This window comes from Oncorhynchus kisutch, linkage group LG8 (assembly GCF_002021735.2).
Source record: "Oncorhynchus kisutch isolate 150728-3 linkage group LG8, Okis_V2, whole genome shotgun sequence".
In the NCBI taxonomy this organism is placed as follows: Eukaryota; Metazoa; Chordata; class Actinopteri; order Salmoniformes; family Salmonidae; genus Oncorhynchus; species Oncorhynchus kisutch.
Window position 1 is genome coordinate 28,561,866 of NC_034181.2, and position 22,246 is coordinate 28,584,111.

General features: G+C 43.7%; 1 protein-coding gene across 13 annotated transcripts in view; it reads left to right on the forward strand.

The window, feature by feature from the left end:
• The window catches only part of clip1a (CAP-GLY domain containing linker protein 1a), a 55,324-nt gene that overhangs the window by 20,298 nt on the left and 12,780 nt on the right, over positions 1-22,246 (forward strand). For 5 of the 13 annotated variants that reach the window (XM_020490022.2, XM_020490021.2, XM_020490024.2 and 2 more), the window contains 17 exons: positions 1,202-1,326; positions 1,485-1,701; positions 1,856-2,053; positions 2,430-2,521; positions 2,758-2,818; positions 5,737-5,841; positions 7,199-8,107; positions 8,365-8,481; positions 8,805-8,862; positions 9,622-9,778; positions 10,061-10,226; positions 10,448-10,663; positions 13,111-15,774; positions 16,392-16,529; positions 16,910-17,016; positions 20,394-20,514; positions 20,652-20,704. In XM_020490022.2, the coding sequence (XP_020345611.1) occupies positions 1,202-1,326; positions 1,485-1,701; positions 1,856-2,053; positions 2,430-2,521; positions 2,758-2,818; positions 5,737-5,841; positions 7,199-8,107; positions 8,365-8,481; positions 8,805-8,862; positions 9,622-9,778; positions 10,061-10,226; positions 10,448-10,663; positions 13,111-15,774; positions 16,392-16,529; positions 16,910-17,016; positions 20,394-20,514; positions 20,652-20,704 (5,504 nt within the window). The remainder of the gene's footprint in view (positions 1-1,201; positions 1,327-1,484; positions 1,702-1,855; positions 2,054-2,429; positions 2,522-2,757; positions 2,819-5,736; positions 5,842-7,198; positions 8,108-8,364; positions 8,482-8,804; positions 8,863-9,621; positions 9,779-10,060; positions 10,227-10,447; positions 10,664-13,110; positions 15,775-16,391; positions 16,530-16,909; positions 17,017-20,393; positions 20,515-20,651; positions 20,705-22,246) is intronic. The other 8 variants (XM_020490028.2, XM_031830042.1, XM_031830043.1 and 5 more) reach the window with 5 other exon arrangements.

Sequence of the window (22,246 nt, forward strand, 5' to 3'; positions counted from 1 at the left end):
TGCTAGGTGCACTTGATTCAGCAGCCCTAGTGCCAGGATGGCAAAGTTTCCCCCTTTTTAACCGTTTAATTTGTGTAAAGGTGGAGAACTCCACCTACCCGGCAGGGCCAGAGAGCAAATCAAGTGCACCTTTTGGCCTACCACTGGCCAATCAGGTAGCTCAGATCACTGTTTGCACAATTCCCTCAAGCCATAGACTGTAAAAAGAAGCCTTGAATGCACAGCAAAGTTGACACTGTGACATTTTTAAACTTCTAAACCCATGAGAGAGAGACTCAACGAGTACAGCAATTGTTCAACACTGTCAACACGTTCAAAGATTTTATAATCCATAAAATGTGCGTTCTTCCTACTTCCACTCAAGCTACAACCAGCATTGCAGCTGCAAAGAATGAGTATAGCAAAGTCATTCCGATAAGCTTGGGTTATTATTAGTGGCTTGTGGCTTTTTTAATATCATAGGAGTATGGTCATAGGAGTAACCATATGAATTTGTGCATGAGGCAGAAATAATGCAGTGTGACTTGTTTCACCATCAGCTGGTAGACTGTCCCCTTTTCTCAGCAAATGGAGAGAAAACGGTGGGACGGTGAGTTGGTTGAGAGGCACAGCCTCACCGCTGCTCCTCCCTCCCCTCAGACTGACCATCCGTCCCCCAAACATAATCACGCAAATGATTATGCTCACTTAGCTGTGCCTCACAAGTAATACAACAAATTATCTATTACCAAATCATTTCTAAATGGTCTGAGAAGGACAACATTGGCAGGGTAATTCAAGCATATCCAATATGCAGTGATAATGTATTGGGCCTTTAGCCTACTGCACAAACCTAATTGTTACAGAACTGTTTTTAATAGGTTAATGTTGCTTAGGCTTACGTTTAGCCATGTTTGAAACATCTGAGCGGTAGGTCTCGGCTTGCATTTTGACAGTGATCACTGCTTTAGAGCATTGTAAAAGGAAACGCTGACGATACATATATCAGCCCCGTGATGTTGACAGGTTGCATGTATTGATTATTATGATGATTATTATTATGAACTGTTGCCTTGGTCGTTTTATCTCATGCCAAGCTTGTTACCCTTAGGTGCTTTGAGATTATTTCAGTAATGAAAGCGCTCTATAATAAAAAATCGAATAATTAAAAAATATCTTTTTTAAGGCTTTTCTGAACTCTTTCTTTGCACATTCTCTGCAGGTTGGTGGCACAAAAGCTGGTGTGGTTCGCTTTCTTGGTGAAACAGACTTTGCCAAGGGAGAGTGGTGTGGTGTGGAACTGGATGAGCCCCTGGGAAAGAACGATGGGGCAGTGGCAGGAACCAGGTAATCAGACCAGAGAGGATTATCACACAGGCTTGAGAGACATGCTACTCTGGCAACCAGTTTGTTTAAAAGAGAGTTAAGTACCGGCAAGTCTTATGGGTGTTATTTGTATATAAGGCTTTTTTTTTTTCTTATCCACTTAATTTGTATTTCCTCAGATACTTTCAATGCCAACCCAAGTATGGCCTGTTTGCCCCAGTCCACAAGGTCACGCGTATTGGCTTCCCCTCCACCACACCGGCCAAGGCAAAGACCATGGTGCGGAAGTTGGTGGCCACGCCCTCGGGCCTGAAGCGCAGCCCCAGCGCCTCCTCCATCAGCTCCATGAGCTCTGTGGCCTCCTCCGTCAGTGCCAAGCCCAGCCGCACAGGCCTGGTGAGGCGCACAAACACACTCATAAGTGCATCCACATTCACAACTGCAGAGCAACAAGATGTCTGTTCTTTAATTGGTCTTGTCTTTTGCTGTCCCACCCCCCCATTAACCAGTCTAAACACTCTTCTACCTACCCCCCCCCCCCACACCACAGCTGACAGAAACGTCATCACGGTACTCGAGAAAGATCTCTGGCACCACAGCAGTTCAGGAGGTGCTGAAGGAGAAGCAGCAGCACATCGAGCAGCTGATGGCGGAGCGGGACATGGAGAGGGCAGAGGTGGCCAAGGCAACCACCCATGTGGGCGAGGTGGAGCAGGAACTGACCCTGCTGAGAGAGGACCAGGAGCAGGTGAATACACACTGAGTTCCTCCTCATGGTTTACACACACACAAGCATTCGCCCTCAGGATTATTTACACACACATTTCCCCACAGATAAGTCCTAGGACGTTACAGTTTTGGAACTTGTACTCTCATCTGCAGAAGTGTGTTATGTCATACATGACCATGACAAACCTTGGGTAATGGTTTGGGAAAACACCTTGCTGTACCTCACACTCATGTCACAAAAACCTCTGCATTGCCATCTGCTGTCAATGAGAAAGCACTTGTTTTTATAGCCAACTCCCAGATGCATAGCGGCCTTCCATAACGTTGTTTTGTCATGAGTCATCAACTTATATTCATGATCTGTTTTAATGAATGCATATTCATGTGTTGTGAAGATGGAGGCCAAGATGGACCAATTACGCACCCTGGTGGAGGCTGCTGACAAGGAGAAGGTTGAGCTGCTCAATCAGCTGGAGGAGGAGAAGAGGTGAGGCTTCAGAGGGGTGTGGGGTGAAAGGAGTCCAGGGGGTATGGGGTCTAACTATGGGTATAACTATGTTCTGATGGTATGTTGTCAGTACAGTATCACAGGAGGAAAATGGGGGGGGCATTATGTAGGTCAGATTGAAACCCTGTTTCAAACCCTTGATCCATGATTCCTTTTTCAGACCTCTTATGTTAAATGTTCCTGAACTATAATCTGAAGTGTGCTCTGTGTGATAGGAAAGTGGAGGACCTCCAGTTCCGCGTGGAGGAAGCTTGCATTACCAAAGGAGACCTGGAGGTAAACACACACACACTTCTACACAAACTCAAAAATATGAATACAGTTTTCCTTTCTAATGCTATGGAGCATCTTTGATTTACATGTCCCGATCTCAAGTTAAAATCGCCCCCTAAGTGACTGGAATTAATCCATTTGATGCTGAGGTGTATCAGAAATCCACCAACACTGCATCTCATCAGGACTGCCGTTGAAACTCCTTGTCTTGTGAAACTGAGACATTTTGAGTTAAAAGCATCCTGTTCTGATGAGTGCAGACTAGAGTCCACCTCTGGAATTAAGTCACTCCGCAACATCCCTGCTCCCGATCCCCGAGATTAAAGTGGTAGGGTGTACATTAGATTCTAACATAATCAATTCATAAATCTTATTGAAGGTCCCTATTTGGCTACTCTATATACATTTCATCAACAGTTTGGCCACCGGCTTGTGATTTTAAGTTGGCAAGTGAGTGATTGGTGTCCTTGTCAGTGACATGTCCTTAATCTAGTATGCCAAGGACTGAGCATTAATATTCTCTTCAGTCTGTCTACACCAGAGATCTGTCCTGCCCAGTGCCCACAGTCCTATTAGGTTTGTTGCATAGCATGATCGATGCCATCTCACTCAAGACTGAAATCTCATTCTCTATCGTGTGACAGTAAGGTCCTCCATGGAACAGAGCTGTCAGAATCAGACCTGACTGAACCTGGCTCTGATGTTCTTTTAGTGTCCATGAAGTCATGCTTTTGTAGAGGATCAGCTTGAGCACGGCACTGCAGACTCGCTGATCTACAAGTAACTAAACTATTATCCATGTATTGTCATTCTTCCAAATATGCGCAGTGCCTTGATTAGACCGATCTTCACAAACCTGGAGGTCTTCCTCATTTCATGACAATGTAGCATGTGGATATTAACACAGCTTGAATGTTCCCAACTTGTTTTTGGAACACTGTTTGCTTGAAATAAACACACGAGCCTAGGATCATTTTAGGAATTAGTTGGTGTTTATTTCTTTCCTGCTTCCCTCTTGCTAAGAAATGTCGTTGGCACATCAGACTGTAAGGTTTGCACACTGTTCACCATCGCTCTAGTGCTATTTGATGGGAACGTGGAAATGTGGGCTATTTCTTGGAGAACAACTTACTTTTTCTGCCTCTCCCTTGGCTAACCATATCTTTGTTTATGGAGCAGAGACTGGGAAGCAGGTGGACCCAGGGCTGTTTAATATGTACACGTCTGATCAAAGGATTTGTGTCATTATTTATCCCACAGTGCAACTCCAATCAGGGGACCATCCCAATTACCCTGATGGCGTCCCACATCAAATGTTATCTTTAAAAATGAGTGCTACAGGGTTAGAAGTAATACCCCTTTTTTTATCTTCCTTTGATTGCATACTAACGGTCTGTGTACTACTTACTGCAGAAATATATATTATTCACATGCATGCAGCTTTTAAAAAACAACAACAAACCAAATCAACACAGCAAATGTTTTCTGTTGATTTCAAGCAATTGACGGTGTACTAATGTTGTCTTGTAACTGCTTCAGTCAGTGACGTTACTGCTTGTTTTTCTTCTCCTCTTGTTCATGTTGGCCCAGTGCTAAGCATGGAACCACTGGAGATGCTCCCCTCCACCATCTCACAGCTTAGTCACGGTCTTGACCAACCATTGGAGATGCATCTCACAGCCTAGTCACGGTCTTGACCAACCATTGGAGATGCATCTCACAGCCTAGTCACGGTCTTGACCAACCACTGGCGATGCATCTCACAGCCTAGTCACGGTCTTGACCAACCACTGGAGATGCATCTCACAGCCTAGTCACGGTCTTGACCAACCACTGGCGATGCATCTCACAGCCTAGTCACGGTCTTGACCAACCACTGGCGACGCATCTCACAGCCTAGTCACGGTCTTGACCAACCACTGGCGACGCATCTCACAGCCTAGTCACGGTCTTGACCAACCACTGGAGACGCATCTCACAGCCTAGTCACGGTCTTGACCAACCACTGGAGACGCATCTCACAGCCTAGTCACGGTCTTGACCAACCACTGGAGACGCATCTCACAGCCTAGTCACGGTCTTGAGCTCCAACCTTCCCATTGCCATCTGTTGAAATCGGAAGTAAATGTTCTGCACTTGGTAGCAATTCAATTAATTGCATTTTAATGTAAAAATTAATGCATCGGTCCGGGGGGTGAACTAGGATTTATTTTTTTATACCTCCTGCACCATTCTACAGTTTAAAAAAACATTTACTTTTTAACTGATTTGTCTGTTCGAAGTAGTTTCTTTATGAATGTTTATGGTTTCTGATATTGTTTTATCTGCTGATCAGTGATCTTATACTCACTAAACAAATGGGCGTGATCACAGAAGAGAGAGAGCGCAGTGTTGCTGTAACAACCTGCCACGGCATTGCCATTTCATGTAAATAGTTAAGTTTCATTTCCCTTTCCTGTTCACATGAATGTGCATAAAGGACCTCAAAATCATAGAGTAAAGCAGGAGATGGCAGTGATGGCAGATGCCAACAGATGGCAGATGCCAACAGTGCTTTCTCTTTTTATGTGCAGTCACGTCCATTTCGATTTGCGCTCATTTGCTGGCTCACTCACTCAGTTGTTCACACATGCTTCTATGCATTCCTTCCTAGTCTTTCCCTTTGGTTGTTCACCAGGTCATTCTGCATGGATTCCTCTAATCACAACCAACAACTACACATCCATAAACATTGCACATCTCCCCTGTTGCTTCTATCATATCCTCTTATCACCACCTCCAGCTACATCCCCAATGCTCACCTGTGCTTGGCATGGGATCTGCATGGGGTACCCTCCCTCCCTCTTCCTCTGTCTGCGTTGGGCTGGCATGTGATGGTGGCACTGGTTTTGTTCTCTTCCTCTCCCCTTCTTTACTAACAGACGCAGACCAAACTGGAGCATGCCCACATTAAGGAGCTTGAACAGAGCCTGCTCTTTGAAAAGACCAAAGCTGAGAAACTCCAGAGAGAGTTAGAAGACACTAGGGTAATGGATCTTGCTCTGCACAGTGGTGCGTTTGGAAAGGGGGGTGGAGTGTGGATGGTACCAGGGGTAATGTTGCAACTCTTGGGAGGGTGTACAATGGGTTACAGAGGATCTTCAAATACCTGTTGCACTGGCTTCCATATGCTGTTTTTCTGACCACTTCTGCCATAGAGGCTTGTGGATGGAAAGTCGGTATTTAACTGCATTTTAATATCTCTAAGCAAACATTGAATGGTGTAGTTGACTGATGTTTTTACTTGAAATGAAGAATATTATCTCTTGGCCTCCGCTGTAAGTCAGAGATCCATTTGCAGCATCTCTCGCATGCTTTCATACTCTTCCCATTTTGTCAAACATGAAACATTCCTGTGTCTTACCAGAACAGGAATCTTAAGCACATGGCTGCTGTCACACAAAACATTTTGAAATGATCAGGCTTTAAATCCCCACCCCCACTCCCCAAAAAAATAACTTATAGTTTTCCTAAACATCAATCCTGTTCTTTTTAGATTTGCCGTTTTCTGGGTAAAACCTAGACTTAGACTTGGGCCATGTCAGGGCCACACTACATATAGGATCATTAGGGTTCTCCATCGTGGGGTTATTCACTTGCCTCTTTCTCCATGTTTTCCTCTGCCCACTGTCTCCACAGCTTTTGTGGTGTAACATGGTAGCCAGACAGCACCCCTATACCCAACCGTTGCTCCCAGTTGTCCTTTGTCCCCCCCCCAACTCTACCAGCCTCAATTGTCCTGCCCATCTGGGAACCCCCGCCTCTTGCGAGTCTATTTCCTGCTCCCACCCCTTAACAATTCTTATATGCGTCTGTCAGGGGTTTCACAGCCAGTGATGGAGTATTAAACTGCCATCCTCAAGGGCCATAGTCTCTGCTGGTTTAGTTTTCCCCTGGTTCTTAATTAATCACATCATTAGTTGGGGGAGAGAGTCTTAACTATCAACTATCAAGTTTCTCTGGCCTAAATTGACCCCTGATATAAACGTAAGGATGAAAACCAGTAGAAGCTGCAGCATTTGGGGACAGTAGTTCAATACACAATAATTATGTGTGATGACTGATATGGTTCCAGCTTATATCCACTAGAGGGCGGTGTATGACTTCAACTGTAGGCATTTTATGCTAATGTGGGTCTGCGCTGTTACTTTCATTGCGCTACTGCAACTATGAAGGACATCTGTTTGTAAATGACTTTCTTAGAAAAATATTGACCCATGTAAATCTGTCTGATAAGGGGCTTCAACAGCTACCCTCTTGTCCTTCCAGTACACACACAATCACAATGTTTCCATAGGTTGAAGAACATGCTTTTGTTTGAGCCAGAGTTGTGCCGTCCCATAGGTGGCCACGGTGTCAGAGAAGTCCCGCATCATGGAACTGGAGAGGGACTTGGTGCTGAGGACCAGGGAGGTGGCTGACCTGCGGCTGCGTCTGGAGGTCCAGCAAAGCTCAGAGGGCTCAGACTCCACCACCTCCCCTCTCCTGGAAGAGGTGAGCTCTCTGAGGGCTCAGCTGGCCTCTCAAGAAGACCAGCAACAGGTTGAGCTGGCTGGGCTGAAGGAGATGCTGGCAGCGGAGGAGAAGGCCCACAGTGAGGCAGTGTCTCAGTTCCAAGTCTCATCCACCAAGGTCTCCACAGACAACGAGCAGTTGAAGCTGCGCCTCAGTCAGAACGAGAAGGAGAATGCAGACGTCATAGAGCTGTGGCGCTGCAAGCTGGAATCCACCATCGCTTCACACCAGCAGGCCATGGAGGAGCTTAAGGTGTCCTTCAGTAAAGGGGCTGGTTCCCAGACGACAGAGCTGGTGGAGACCAAGACTGCCCTGGAGAGGCTGAAGGTGGAGCACAAGCAGGCACTGGAGGAGGCGGGAGCCAGGTGTGAGGCAGAGGCTGCAGCCCGGGCACGGGAGACAGGGGAGCTCAACAAACAGCTGCTGGTCGTGTCGGAGGAGAAGGAGTGCCTGGAGGAGAGCCTGCGGTCCAGTGTGGAGAGTGCTGAGGAGCAGCACCTGGTGGAGATGGAGGACGTGCTGGGCAAACTGCACACTGCTGAGCTGAAGGTAAACGAGCTGGAGGAGCATGAAGCTAAGCTTGTCCAGCAGACCCAGGACCGTGCCAAGGAGGTCCAGGAGCAGGTGGCAGCTATGGAGGTCCTGCAGTCCCAGGCAGGCCAAGGTAACCAAGCTCTCCAGAACCTGAGGACCCAGCTGGAGGAGGCCCAGAGCCAAGCTCGCTCACAGGGCAACAGGGTAGGTCCATACCCACGCCATACTACCATTGTCCATGACCATATTCAGTTTCTATTTTGTGAGTTTTCCAGAAAAATAAGCGTGAGACACACCTGTGGTATTTCATGTTATATTGATTTATCCCTACCTTCAAAGCAATTTGCTTTTGTTTCATTTTATTCATTATTAGCTTTTCCTTCATTTTGTCACTCATCATTTTTTCTCCCTTCAAAATGTTCTCCATGTCCATGGTTTCATGCCCTGGCCTGTGGCTGTAGGTCAGTGAGTTGAACTCTGAGCTGGAGGGTAAGCAGCAGGAGCTCCTCTCCTTGCAGCAGAGCCTGACCTCTGTGCTGCAAGACAAGGTCTCCTTGGAGCAAGAGCTGGGCAACCTGGTGAGTGCTAGGGCTTATGACTGGTGTTGTGGCGCCAGGGGTTGGGAATGGATGGACTTGCATGACTGTAGGGCTCAAGGTAAGCTCAGGTAAGGAAGAGCATAGCATTGAAATTCTAGCTTTTTGTTTTCATGGGAATGATAAAACGTATCTACCCTCTATTACACACTTACGATACCATCAAAGATATAATCCTTAAATACAACTGTTGGTTAAATAACTTGTGTAGAACATTATTAGTTGTCAATCATTTTGAGGTTTGTCATGGAGAACTCTTGACTTAAGCATGCACAAATGTATTCATCAAAGTTTTATTTCCTCAGAAACAAAAACTGTCAGAAAGCACAGACAATCAGGCTAAGTCAACACAAACTATGCAAGGTAAATAGATGTACTTTTTCCATGTATCAACGTTACAGGATGTTTGACCTGTAACAACGTTAGTCTTTGTTTTCTTATTACTTGGGTTACGTGGGTTTTTATCTGTAAGACATATTTTACCAGAAAGAAAATGTTGACTTCAAGCTAATCTTATGATTAGCAATTATGTGGTTTTGTGCAAATAATTCATTATATTGGTCCACATGGCCAAGCAGTAGACAGTAGATTAGTGCATGTAATTGTCTTGCTTAGTGCTAAGAACTTGAATGATGCAAGCTGATAGTGTCGGTCTAAATTCCCTCATTCTGTCAGTTGCTTTAGAAGCTTAGCAACAAAAAAAAGAGCAGTGCACATCCCACTCAGAGGCTCTTAGAAGCCAACTTGCAGGTCAGAACACTGGCCAGCACTACCCTTCAGTACACACAGCTCAATATGACCATTCTCCCTACGTACATTCAGTAATGTAACTTTGCAACCTACACCAGGGGTTTCCAAACCTGCTTGTTTTTGTTGTCTTGAGTTTCTGCTCGATAAACCAGGTTGTGATTACTGAATCAAAAGGGCAACCGCAACCTGTTTTGAGAAAGTTATCCCTGACCAACACCACAAAATATCACCCATGTTTTACTAAAATAATCACTATAGAGAGTCTGAGGTAGTCATTATGTTTATATTGTGTAACAAATTGGCTGTGTACAGTATGTGTATGTGGATTAAGGCTTGTTACCCATGACTGAATTATGTTTTCCTCTCACTCAGGGCTGGAGAGGAAGCTAAAGGCTGGAGAGGAGAGGCTTGATCAGCTCGCAAACGAAAAGGCCAAGCTCCAAAGTGACATCTCAGACATGATGAAGTCATCAGGCGACAGTTCAGCACAGCTTACCAAAATGAATGAAGAAATCACTCAGAAAAAAAGGTACACAATGAAATGTCAAACAAAGGTGTTCTCAAACATATTCAAGTAGTTTAATGGCTTACTGTCATCTGAGAAGTCCACAATCCGGCTTCCTCCAGTGCCAATATTTAATGAGAGTATGACAACAATGCACAAAACCTGTCCATCGCCCTGGTTTATCAGTTCTTCAGTTTCAGTCTAAAACTGTTTGAATCTGTCCTCTACAATGAAGCCACAGTTTGTGTGAATGCCACTGGTCTCATTTGGTCAGAGATTGATCTCCCCCTCCTTCCCTTTTACCAGGAGTCTGGAAGAGTTACAGACCCAACTCACAGAGGAGAAGGAGCGGGCTGCATGTTCTGAGGAGCAACAACAGCAGGAAGTTGCCCAGAAGGAGCAGGAGCTAAAGGCTGCCAGAGACAAGCATCAGGGCCAGCTAAGCAACCTGCAGGGGAAAATCACACAACTGGTGAGTGAAAACCCAGAGATGGCTTTGAGATGTTGATGATTGGGATAAAGTAGATGATTAGATGTGAAGGGAAGAGGTTTGTTGTAAAACTGCCTACATTCTTCAGGAATAGACGTTTTACTGTCTCTAACCCAAACACTGAAATAATCTACCGCTGTCCCCCTACCAAACAGCAAATGATTGATGTTAGTTACTGTCTCCTTCATTTTATGTGTGTGTAGGAGAAGAGTTTGCAGCAGTGTGAGGCCCAGGCCAAGGATCTTCAGACCTCCCAGCAGAAGGCCCTGTCTGAGGCCTCAGAGCACCATGCCAAGCAGCTCCAGGAGCTGCAGGGTCAGGCTGACAAGACCAAGCAGGAGCTGAGTGTCTCCAGGGAGAAGGCCCAGGAGCTGGAGAGGCTGGTGACTGAGCTGCAGCCTTACAAAGAGAAGGCTCAGGTGAGCACCCACCATATCATTATCAGGACCACAATGTTTTATGTTCTCAGGAGGAGCTGCCTTTTTGTACAAAAAAATCTTGCTGCTTTGCATTAGCTTCCTTTAGGTTGACTGAAGTATTAAGTGAGAATTTTTCCAGTATAGTCCTATCCACTTTCTGTAAGATGTCAGTAGCACCTTATTCTACAGTACCAGAAATTACCTGGTTATTATTATGTCATTACCATTTGACTGTTGTTTCCAAGTCAAATGAAGTGTTGCCTGAAATAGTCTATGGTCAGGTTTGATATTCACTTGATGCTAATTAGACCACCTCACTTCTAATGTCTGGGTAGTAATCACACTGGAGGAAGGAAGGTAAGAAGTAGCTGAAGTCTGTATCACTTTAATGAAAGGTTGACTGTTAGAACAATTATGGCATAACACAGTGACCTCTGTTCTTTGATTTCATTAAAACAAATTGAATCATAAAAACACACTAAGCCCAAGATTCATTTTAGCGTTTTATCTGCTCATATTATTGCTTTTTGATAATAACTATTTATGCAAGCCCATTGCACCATGTCATATATCATATGTGTTGTCACATATGCACCATCTTCATTTCAGCATTGACTGTGTGGCTATGTTGTGGTGTGGTTTTAGGGCCTACTTTGAAAGCAGAGGCACACCTTAGATTTAAATATATTTAAAAAACTGACATTTTTAATTCATGCTTCAATAATCTTGATTAAGTGGATGTAGTAACCACATAATTGTTAGTTGTTTAATTAGTGTCGTTTCACGATGAGTAGCCGGTATGTAAAGTGTAGGGCTTCAGTCTGTGCTCACCATTTATGGGTTGTTCCACAATTTCAATCCCTTTTTGGTAGCGTAACTTTTTCCTCATGATACCATCTATTTTGTGATGTGCTCCAGTCCCTCCTGCAGCAAAGCACCCCCACAACATGATGCTGCCACCCCCTTGCTTCACGGTTGGGATGGTGTTCTTCGGCTTGCAAGCCTCCCCCTTTTTCCTCCAAACGTTATGTTTGGTCATTATGGCTAAACAGTTCTATTTTTGTTTCATCAGACCAGAGGACATTTCTCCAAAAAGTATGATCTTTGTCCCCATGTGCAGTTGCAAACCGTAGTCTGGCTTTTTTATGGCGGTTTTGGTGTAGTGGCTTCTTCCTTGCTGATCTGCCTTTCAGGTTGTCATATAGGACTTGTTTTACTGTGGATATAGATACTTTTGTACCTGTTTCCTCCAGCATCTTCACAAGGTCCTTTGCTGTTGTTCTGGGATTGATTTGCACTTTTCGCACCAAAGTACGTTAATCTCTAGGAGACAGAACGCATCTCCTTCCTGAGCGGCATGACGGCTGCCAGGTCCCATGGTGTTTATACTTGCATACTATTGTTTGTTCAGATGAACGTGGAACCTTCAGGCATTTGGTAATTGCTCCCAAGGATGAACCAGACTTTTGTTTTTTGAGGCCTTGGCTGATTTCTTTTGATTTTCCCATGATGTCAAGCAAAGAGGCACTGAGTTTGAAGGTAGGCCTTGAAATACATCCACAGGTACACCTCCATTTGACTCAAATTATGTCAATTAGCTTATGAGAAGCTTTTAAAGCCATGACATCATTTTCTGTAATTTTCCAAGCTGTTTAAAGGCACAGTCAACTTAGTGTATGTAAACTTCTGACTCACTGGAATTGTGATATAGTGAATTAAGTGAGATAATCTGTCTGTAAACAATTGTTGAACAAATTACTCGTGTCATGCACAAAGTAAACTATAGTTTGTTAACAAGACATTTGTGGAGTGGTTGAAAAACAAGTTTTAATGACTCCAACCTAAGTGTATGTAAACTTCTGATTTCAACTGTATATATATATTTTTTGCCTGTGGGGAACACGGTTGACGTGTTATGCTCGACATACTCAGTTTTACACCACAAAACAGAAAATTGCCAAAAAGTGTAGAACGAGCTCGCCTGCTTTTGCACTAGTTTGACCATATTAAACGAGTTCTGTTCACGTCACGGCTTTTTAAAATGCAATATTGGTGCACAATTTCTACTTAATGTCAAAGGGATACAAAAGGGCGGAATTTCGTGGCACAACCATTATAAGACAATTAAAACAGGGTTATCTACATGTAAATACGCACACACTCCACCACACCTGGTGCACACTGATTGAAAACCTGAATCATTAGAGCTCACTTAGACGGCACACACACACCTACATACACATAATAAGCACTCCATTGGTGTACCTCTGTTTTCAAAGTTTTCTCAAGTTTTCATGGTGTCAGCTTTGTTTCTTTTTCTCCCAACTGTCTTTTATGCTTGCACCAGCTTAACTTTTCCAATTGCATTTTATAACTTTTGCAATAAAATGCTTGAATTGTTTTCCCTTTATATGCCCATTTTTTTTCTTTCAACCTTTTTCCCTCAGTTTCTTTCTGGTGAGCTCGACTACTCCGGGCAGCATATTGAGAGATTGTCCACAGACCTGGAGAAGCAAATCTCACTGCTGGCGCACATGTCTAGGGAAAGCTCAGATCTCAAAGCTCAGGAAGGAAGTCTCAAAAATCAACTCTCTAAACTCGAGGCCAAGCTCTCAGCTTCGGAGGCTAGTCACCAGGAGCTCTCAGGTAAGACTGAAGAACTTCTGACACTGAGGGACAAGCTCACAAAAGAGCAGGAGGAACTTTGCACCACCAACCGGAATCTAGATGGAGAGAATGCCTCACTATCCAGAGAGGTGGAGAAGCTTAGAGTTGCTGTTGAGGAGGCACAGGCCAATAACAAATCCCTCAGTCAATCTGAAGCGGAGCGTCAGTCCCAAATTGAGGAGCTTCAAAAGACAAATGCAGAGAAGCATGAGGTCCTTTTGAAGTACCAACAGGAGATCCTGCAGCAGGAAACTAAGAGGAAGCAGCTAGCAGAGGTCTATGAGAAGACCTGTGAGGAGAGGAATGAGCTCCAGCAAAGCAGGGAGAAGCTGACCTCTGAGAAGGATAGCCTTTTGTTGGAGAGGGATGCAGCCAGAAATGCTAAGAAATCCCTTGATGCAAAGAATGTGGAGTTGCAGGCAAGGTGTCAGTCTTTAAGCTTGGAAAAAGAAGACTTCTGTCTGAAAAACACTCAGCTGCAGGCACAGACAGAGACCTTGGGCAAAGATAAAGTGGAGATGTTTACTCAAATTAATGCTGCCATTTTTGACAAAGAGGCCCTCCAAGCCTTGAATGCAGAGCTTCAAAATCAGCTGAATATCACGAAGAAGGATCTTGAGAAGTCTGTCCGTGACAAGGTTGAGCTACATGCTTCAAAAATGAGCCTGGCCAAAATGCTGGACCAGTCCAAGACCAGCAGTGAGGTTACCGACTCTGAGAGGCTTCACCTCCTGCAGGAGAAAGAGGACCTGCTTGCTACCCAGCGAAAGGTGTGTTCTGAGAAAGATGAACTTATCAAGGAGAGAGAAGAGTTAAAGGAGAAGCTCAGACTTTCTACAGAGGAAGTGGCAACCTCTAAGGAGAAAGTTAAAGAGCTGTTGTCATCTTTTGGTGAGGAGAAGGAAGCACTTTGTCTCCAGAATGCAGAGACTGAGAAGGCGCTACACTCCATACGCAAAGAGAAGATGGCTATAGAATTAACACTGGAAAAGCAGAACATGGAGAGTGACTGTTGGGTACATGAAAAGGAAGAGCTGGAAGAAAAGCACACACAGGAGATCTCTGAAAAGTGTACTCTAACAAAAGAGCGTGACAAGCTAGCAGGTGAGATCTGCAGTATGAAGGACCAGTTGGACAGCTCCGCTAAGGCCAATGATGACCTGAAGCAAGCCAATTCCAACCTCACGTCCTTGCTGGAGGAATTAAAAAAGAAGATAGAAAAGGTGGAGACTGAGGGAGCTTCCTTGAAAAAAGAAAAGGTTGATCTACAGGCACAGCTTCAGAAGCTTTGCTCAGAGCGGGAGGCCCTTGAAAAAAGCAAAACTGAACTTGCAGAGGAGCATCATGAACTAAAAGGCAACTCTGAGCAGATGCGTTTGGAATTCATTCAGCAGAACGATACCCTAACAAAAAAGCAGGATCACCTGCTTTCGCAGCAGACGGAGCTTAACAAGAGCCTGCAGAAGGACAAAGAGGATCTGCTTCTGCAGGTCCAGGAGTTCAAAGGTCAAACAGAATCACTTTCAATGGCAAAAATGCTTCTTGAATTGCAGCAGCAGACTGAAGCAAGTGACCGAAGTAAACTGTCCTCTGCAAAGGATGACCTCTCCAGAGAGACAGAGGAGTTACAGACACAGTTGTTCACTCTGACACAGGAGAAGATTACTCTCCTGCAGTCTGAATCCAGCCTGAAGGCAGAGGTTGCCTCTGTTTGTGTTGAAAGAGACACAATGGCCTCTGAGAGAAATAGTTTGCGTAGGCATTTAGGGCAACTTAAGACGACCCACACTGGATTGTTAGGTGAGAGACGGGGTCTGCTTGAGGAGAATGTCCAGATGCAAGTCAAAGTGCAGGACCTCACTCAACAATCTGTCACCAGAGAGAAGGCCATGGATGAGTTGTCTGCCAACCTTAAGGATATTGGAGTGGAGAGAAAAGCCTTGGCTGGGGAGGTTGAGAACTTAAAGGCACAGCTGAAGGAGAGGGACCAGGAAAAGGGTGACTTGGCTGGAGACCAAATATGCCTGTCTGCCAAGCTGGAGAAGCTTGTCAACGAGGTCTCCTCCCTGGCTAAGGAGAAGGTAGACCTCCTAGTTATACAGTCCCGCCTGGAGCAAGACCTTTCCTCCCTCCACAGCAGCCAAGAGAGTAGGGATGGGGAACATTCAAGGCTCATGGGGGAGGTAGAGAAGCTGCAAGTTAACCAGACACAGCTTGAAGCAGATGCCCAGGCCCTACGTGCTGAGAAGTCAGTGATGGAGGGACAGCACAAAGCCTCTGTGGAGGAGGCATCTGTGTCTACCAAGGTCAGAGAAGAAATGGCCACCAACCTGGAAGACCTGAAGTTCCAGAAGGATGCCTTGCTCAAGGAGAGGGACAAAGCCACCCAGCAGGTCACCCAGCTTGAGGGTCAACTAAAAAATGCTATTTCCAAACAGCTTGAGGTACTCCATTACTAACAAACCCCGTAACTAACCCTCACGTTGAGCTGGCTGTGGTCATGTTTCAACCTCACTGCATGCTACTCCGGTCTTCTATTTAACTTAATTTTTGTTTAATCTCCTTTACTAACTGCTCTCTTGCTTCTAGTCCATTGCGAATAGTTTATTTATGAAATGTAAATTCCTTTGGGCTTAGAACATGATTTGAGAAGTTCCTTGGTTGGGGTAGATGGTTACATCTCCGCTCCCTTAGAATTTGGTTTGAAAATAGTAATTAGTAAGTAGTAGTAGTAGATGTGGGCATTACAATGATTCCTGAGGATTACACTAATTGCATAGGAGAAACAATCATTAACCCCCTAGAGCTTCAAAATCCGGTTTGGAATGATTTGGATGACTGACATGCAAAGCATGCAAATTAACTCTGCATAATATGAGAAAATGGAGTGATCCTTTAGGGATCCTCTGGATAGAGTTGATTTGGGCTGTGTAAAATAAGGCTCCATCAAATGATATCTCAGGACATAGGGGTTCACCTCAACCAACCCATATCCAAGTAAGTTACAGGTATTTCATTATATATGTCTGGTTGACATGCCCCCCTCTCCCTCACTACCTAGGCAGCGGAGTCCTCAGGGAAGACTGCTGAGGTCGTGGAGTTGCTGACACAAGAGAAGGGTCTTCTGCAGCAGGAGAAGATTGAGGCCCAGTCTCTGCTGGAGGAGTTCAGGAGTGCCAAGCAGGAGATGACCAATCAGGTATATGGAGAATGTAATGCCTCTGTTGGGGTATACTATAGTGGTTGAGCATCATGGATTTTCAATAAGGTATGGAGATAGTTGAAATTGTATGGGTGAGGAATGATGGCTTTGCCACTGTCATATAGGGCTATCACTAAGGACTTTGGAAGGGACTTTGGAACACACACTTTTTTTGTGTGTGTTAATTTCATTGCCCAACATAAAATAAGAAATTGCATCAATCCTTTTATGTACTCATACTGGCACAAGTAAAGTTCACTAGGGACTGAAAGCTATAGTGAGAAAAATGCTCTCAACTTGAACTTTCACAACATTCAAACAATCTGTATTATATACAGTACATTAGAAGTGATCTATGTTTTTTTGTTAATGCACAGCTGGATTCCTTGAAGCAACAGAATTCCAAATACAAAAAGGAGCTCAACCTTTCTAAAGAGCAACTCAGCTCAGAGAACCAGAAAATCAGTGGCCTGTGCCAGGAGATGTGAGTATACTGTGTGTGTGTGTTTGCCTTCAGAAAGTATTCTTACCCCTTGATTTTTCCACATTACACATTTTGTTGTGTTACTGCCTGAATTAAAAATATTAAACTGATTTACACACACTACCTCATAATGACAGCGATTTATTTTTATTTTTAATTGTAGCAATTTTATTGAAAAATGAAATAAAGAAATATCCCTGAGTCAATCATTTGTAGAAGCACTGTTGGTGGCGATTACAGCTTTGGGTTGGCTTGTGTTCATAGCTGATACAGACATACCCATCTGGATTTGTGGATTTTCTTCCTTGCTGATTTACTCAAGCACTTAAATTAGATGGGGAGTCTTTCCACAGATTTTCAGTGTGATTCAAGTCTGGGCTTTGGCTGGGCCACTCAAAGGCTTTTACATTCTTGTTCCGAATTACAAACTTTGTCCCATGACCAACTTTTTCAACCTGCTGTCGTGCTTTCTACACGACTGTGCGCGCGTGTTTGGACCATTCATTGTTTCCTCTATCCTTACTTGTCTCCCAATCCCCATCACTGAAAAGCATCCCTATTGCATGATGCTGCCACCACCATGCGTCATGGTAAGGATGGGTGATGAGCTGTGCCTGGTTTTCTCCAGACATAAAGCTTAGTAGGATTTTAAAATGAATTAATTTGCAAATTATGGTGGAAAATAAACATTTGTTATTGACCAAATACTTATCTCAATACTTTGTTATATACCCTATGTTGGCAATGACAGAGGTCAAACGTTTTCTGTAAGTCTTCACAAGGTTTTCACACACTGTTGCTGGTATTTTGGCCCATTTCTCCATGCACATCTCCTAGAGCAGTAATGTTTTGGGGCTGTTACTGGGAAACACAGACTTTCAACTCCCTCCAAAGATTTTCTATGGGGTTGAGATCTGGAGACTGGCTAGGCCACTCCAGGACCTTCAAATGCTTCTTACGAAGCCACTCCTTCGTTGCCCGGGCGGTGTGTTTGGGATCATTGTCATGCTGAAAGACCCAGCCACGTTTCATCTTCAATGCCCTTGCTGATGGAAGGAGGTTTTCACTCAATCTCACAATACATGGCCCCATTCATTCTTTCCTTTACACGGATCAGTCGTCCTGGTCCCTTTGCAGAAAAATAGCCCCAAAGCATGATGTTTCCACCCCCATGCTTCACAGTAGGTATGGTGTTCTTTGGATGCAACTCAGCATTCTTTGTCCTCCAAACACGACGAGTTGAGTTTTTACCAAAAAGTTATATTTTGGTTTCATCTGACCATATGACATTCTCCCAATCTTCTTCTGGATCATCCAAATGCTCTCTAGCAAACTTCAGACAGGCCTGGACATGTACTGGCTTAAGCAGGGGGACACGTCTGGCACTGCAGGATTTGAGCCCCTGGCGGCGTAGTGTGTTACTGATGGTAGGCTTTGTTACTTTGGTCCCAGCTCTCTGCAGGTCATTCACTAGGTCCCCTCATGTGGTTCTGGGATTTTTGCTCACCGTTCTTGTGATCATTTTGACCCCACGGGGTGAGATCTTGCGTGGAGCCACAGATCGAGGGAGATTATCAGTGGTCTTGTATGTCTTCCATTTCCTAATAATTGCTCCCACAGTTGATTTCTTCAAACCAAGCTGCTTACCTATTGCAGATTTAGTCTTCCCAGCCTGGTGCAGGTCTACAATTGTGTGTGTTGTGTGTCCTTTGACAGCTCTTTGGTATTGGCCATAGTGGCGTTTGGAGTGTGACTGTTTGAGGTTGTGGACAGGTGTCTTATATACTGATAACAAGTTCAAACAGGTGCCATTAATACAGGTAAGGAGTGGAGGACAGAGGAGCCTCTTAAAGAAGAAGTTACAGGTCTGTGAGATCCAGAAATATTGCTTGTTTTTAGGTGACCAAATACTTATTTTCCACCATAATTTGCAAATAAATGCATAAAAAATCCTACAATGTGATTTTCTGGATTTTTTTCTTATTTTGTCTGTCATAGTTGAAGTGTACCTATGATGATAAATTACAGGCCTCATCTTTTTAAATGGGAGAACTTGCACAATTGGTGACTGACTAAATACTTTTTCGCCCCACTGTACATACATGCATACAGTTTTTAAAATACTACATGACATTACATTTCATAGCACCTTACCCAACACATTCAATGTGTTCACTCAAGCCACCATTCCACCACCACATATTTACAATACAATGTGCACGTGTGTGTCTATTTGTGTGTGTCTTATCTGATTCTACTGCATGCGTCAGTCCCCCATGTAGCCATGGCTCTATGTAGTACAATGCGCCTCCCAATAGTCTGTTCTTGACTTGGGGATTGTGAAGAGACCCTTGGTGGCATGTCTTGTGGGGTATGCATGGGTGTGCTAGTAGTATAAGCAGACACCTCGGTGCATTTAGCATGTTAACACTTCTAACAAAAACAAGTAATGATGAAGTCAATCTCTCCTCCACTTTGAGCCATGAGAGATTTACATTCATATTGTTAATGTTAGCTCTCCTTGTATGTTTAAGGGCCAGCCGTGCGGCCCTGTTCAAATGAATTTACCACAAATGGACTCCAAGCTGTAGAAACATCTCAAGGATGATCAATGAAAACAGAATGCAACAGAGCTCAATTTCGAGTCTTATCGCAAAGGGTCTGAATACTTATGTAAATAAGGTATTTCACAAAACCTGTTTTCGCTTAGTCATTATGTGCGTAGATTTGATGAGGGCAACAAAAAAAACATACATACATTCATTTAGGATAAGGCTAACTTAACAAAATGTGGAAAAAGTTAAGGTCTGAATACTTTCGGAATACACTATGTATGAAGACCACAGCAGCCCAGATAATTTTCATACTAGCCCTACCTTCCATTTGTCATCAATGGAATATCCCTGTTGAATATTTTCTCAATGTTGTTAGTCAGATGGGCCTTGACAGTCAGCTGTGTATCTATCTGGCAGGTCCTGGCTCAGTGCCAACATCTGACAGCGGGGTTGGGGCAGAGGTGGTACTATCGCGGTAATTAACCCTTGATGCAGGGAGCAGTTAAATGCAGTTGATCGCTAGGATAATTATTGAACCGGTCTTGATTTATTTATTTTTCTTAATAGATTTACTTAAAAGAAATGCAAACTTGCTTTCTTTTACTCCATGCTTTTAATTGTCCTCGCTCTGACATTCTTATTCTGAGTGAAAATACATTACACACACACACTGGGTATGAGTTATAGCTCATTGCTCTAAACAGTTTTCAGACTTTAAATATTCAGACATTGAAGTGTCAGACATTGTCTTCATACCCTACCTCAATTCCCAAATATCTGAGATAAGAATTATTATTGAATTATAATAATGTGTTTGTTTAGTGATAAGCTGAAGCAAGCTACCTCTGTGAAGTCCCAGTCCCTGGTGGCCTTACAGGAGGAGAACAACAAGCTGACCAAGGAGCTTGGCAGCAGCAAGAAGGAGACCAGTGGCCAGCAGAAGGTACCACCACTGGACTGCTGATGTGTTACCTCCTCCCCCAAACTGCCTCTAGATTTTAAGAATGTAACATTTACATTGAATTACTACAACTTTCCAACCAAGCAATTCATCCTATAATGTATGTTATTTTTTCTTAGCTGGAAGCTCAGCAGTCCAAGCTCAATAAACAGTTGCAAGAAATGAAGCCGAGGTGAGAAACTGTGTAGAAACATGGTGTATGTAGCTAGCCTTGTCTATAATGCTGTTTTAATTTCCATCCAAATCAAGTGTCCGAAAATTGTTTGCCGTTTCTAGTCGTAAATAGACACTCCCAACAGTTCTGCAATTAACTTATTGGTGACGGGGACAGTATTGAGTAGCTTGGATGAATAAGGTGCCCAGAGTAAACTGCCTGCTAATCTGTCCCAGATGCTAATATATGCATATTATTAGTAGTATTTGATAGAAAACAAAATCCAACCAGGAAGTGGGAAATCTGAGGTTTGTAGTTTTTCAACTCTTTGCCATTCAAATATACAGTGTAAATGGGGTCATATTGCACGTCCCAAGGCTTCCACTAGATGTCAACAGTCTTTAGAACTTTGTTTGAGGCTTCTGCTATTAAGGGGAGAGAATGAGAGGGGATTGAGCCAGGTGTCTGGCAGAGTGCCACAGGCTCGTGACGTGCAGTCACGAGAGTTCGCTCTCGTTCCATTGCTTTTCTACAGACAGGAATTCTCAGGTTGGAACATTATTGAAGATTTATGATAAAAACATCCTAAAGATTGATTCTATACTTAGTTTGACAAGTTTCTACGGGCTGCAACGGAACATTCTGAACTTTTTGTCCGACGTTCGGCTGGACCTGAACGCGCGTTTGGATTTGTTCACCAAACGCCCTAACAAAAGAAGCTATTTGGACATAAATTATGAACTTTATCGAACAAATCAAACATTTATTGTGGAACTGGGATTCCTGGGAGTGCATTCTGATGAAGATCATCAAAGGTAAGTGAATATTTATAATGCTATTTCTGACTAATGTTGACTACACTATATGGTGCATATCTTTTTGGCTGCTTTGTTGTCTGAACGCTGTACTCAGATTATTGTATGATTTGCTTTTTCTGTAAAGTTCTTTTGAAATCTGACAGCGGTTGCGTTAAAGAGAAGTATCTCTAATTCCATGTATAACACTTGTATTTTCATCAACATTTGATTATTTCTGTAAATTGATGTGGCTCTCTGCAAAATCACTGCATGTTTTTGAACTACTGGATGTAACGTGCCCAATGTATACTGATGTTTTTATATCAATATGAACTTTAGCGAACAAAACATGCATGTATTGTGTAACATGAAGTCCTATGAGTGTCATCTGATGAAGATCATCAAAGGTTAGTGATTCATTTTATCTCTATTTGTGCTCTTTGGCTGGAAAAATGGCTGTGACTTGGTGGTGACCTAACATAATCGTTTGATGCTTTCGCTGTAAAGCCTTTTTGAAATTAGACACTGGCTGGATTAACGAGAATTTTATCTTTTAAAATGGTGTAAAATACTTGTATGTTTGAGGAATTTTGATTGAGATTTTTGTTGTTTTGAATTTGGCGCCCTGCACTTTCAATGGCTGTCGGCAAGGTGGGGCGCTACCGTCCCACATATCCCAGAGAGGTTCATCATGGATGTTTGTATCACTTTTCCGTTCATCAACGTGGCATGTCATGTTTGTGCTCTGTCTACACTGTCTGCT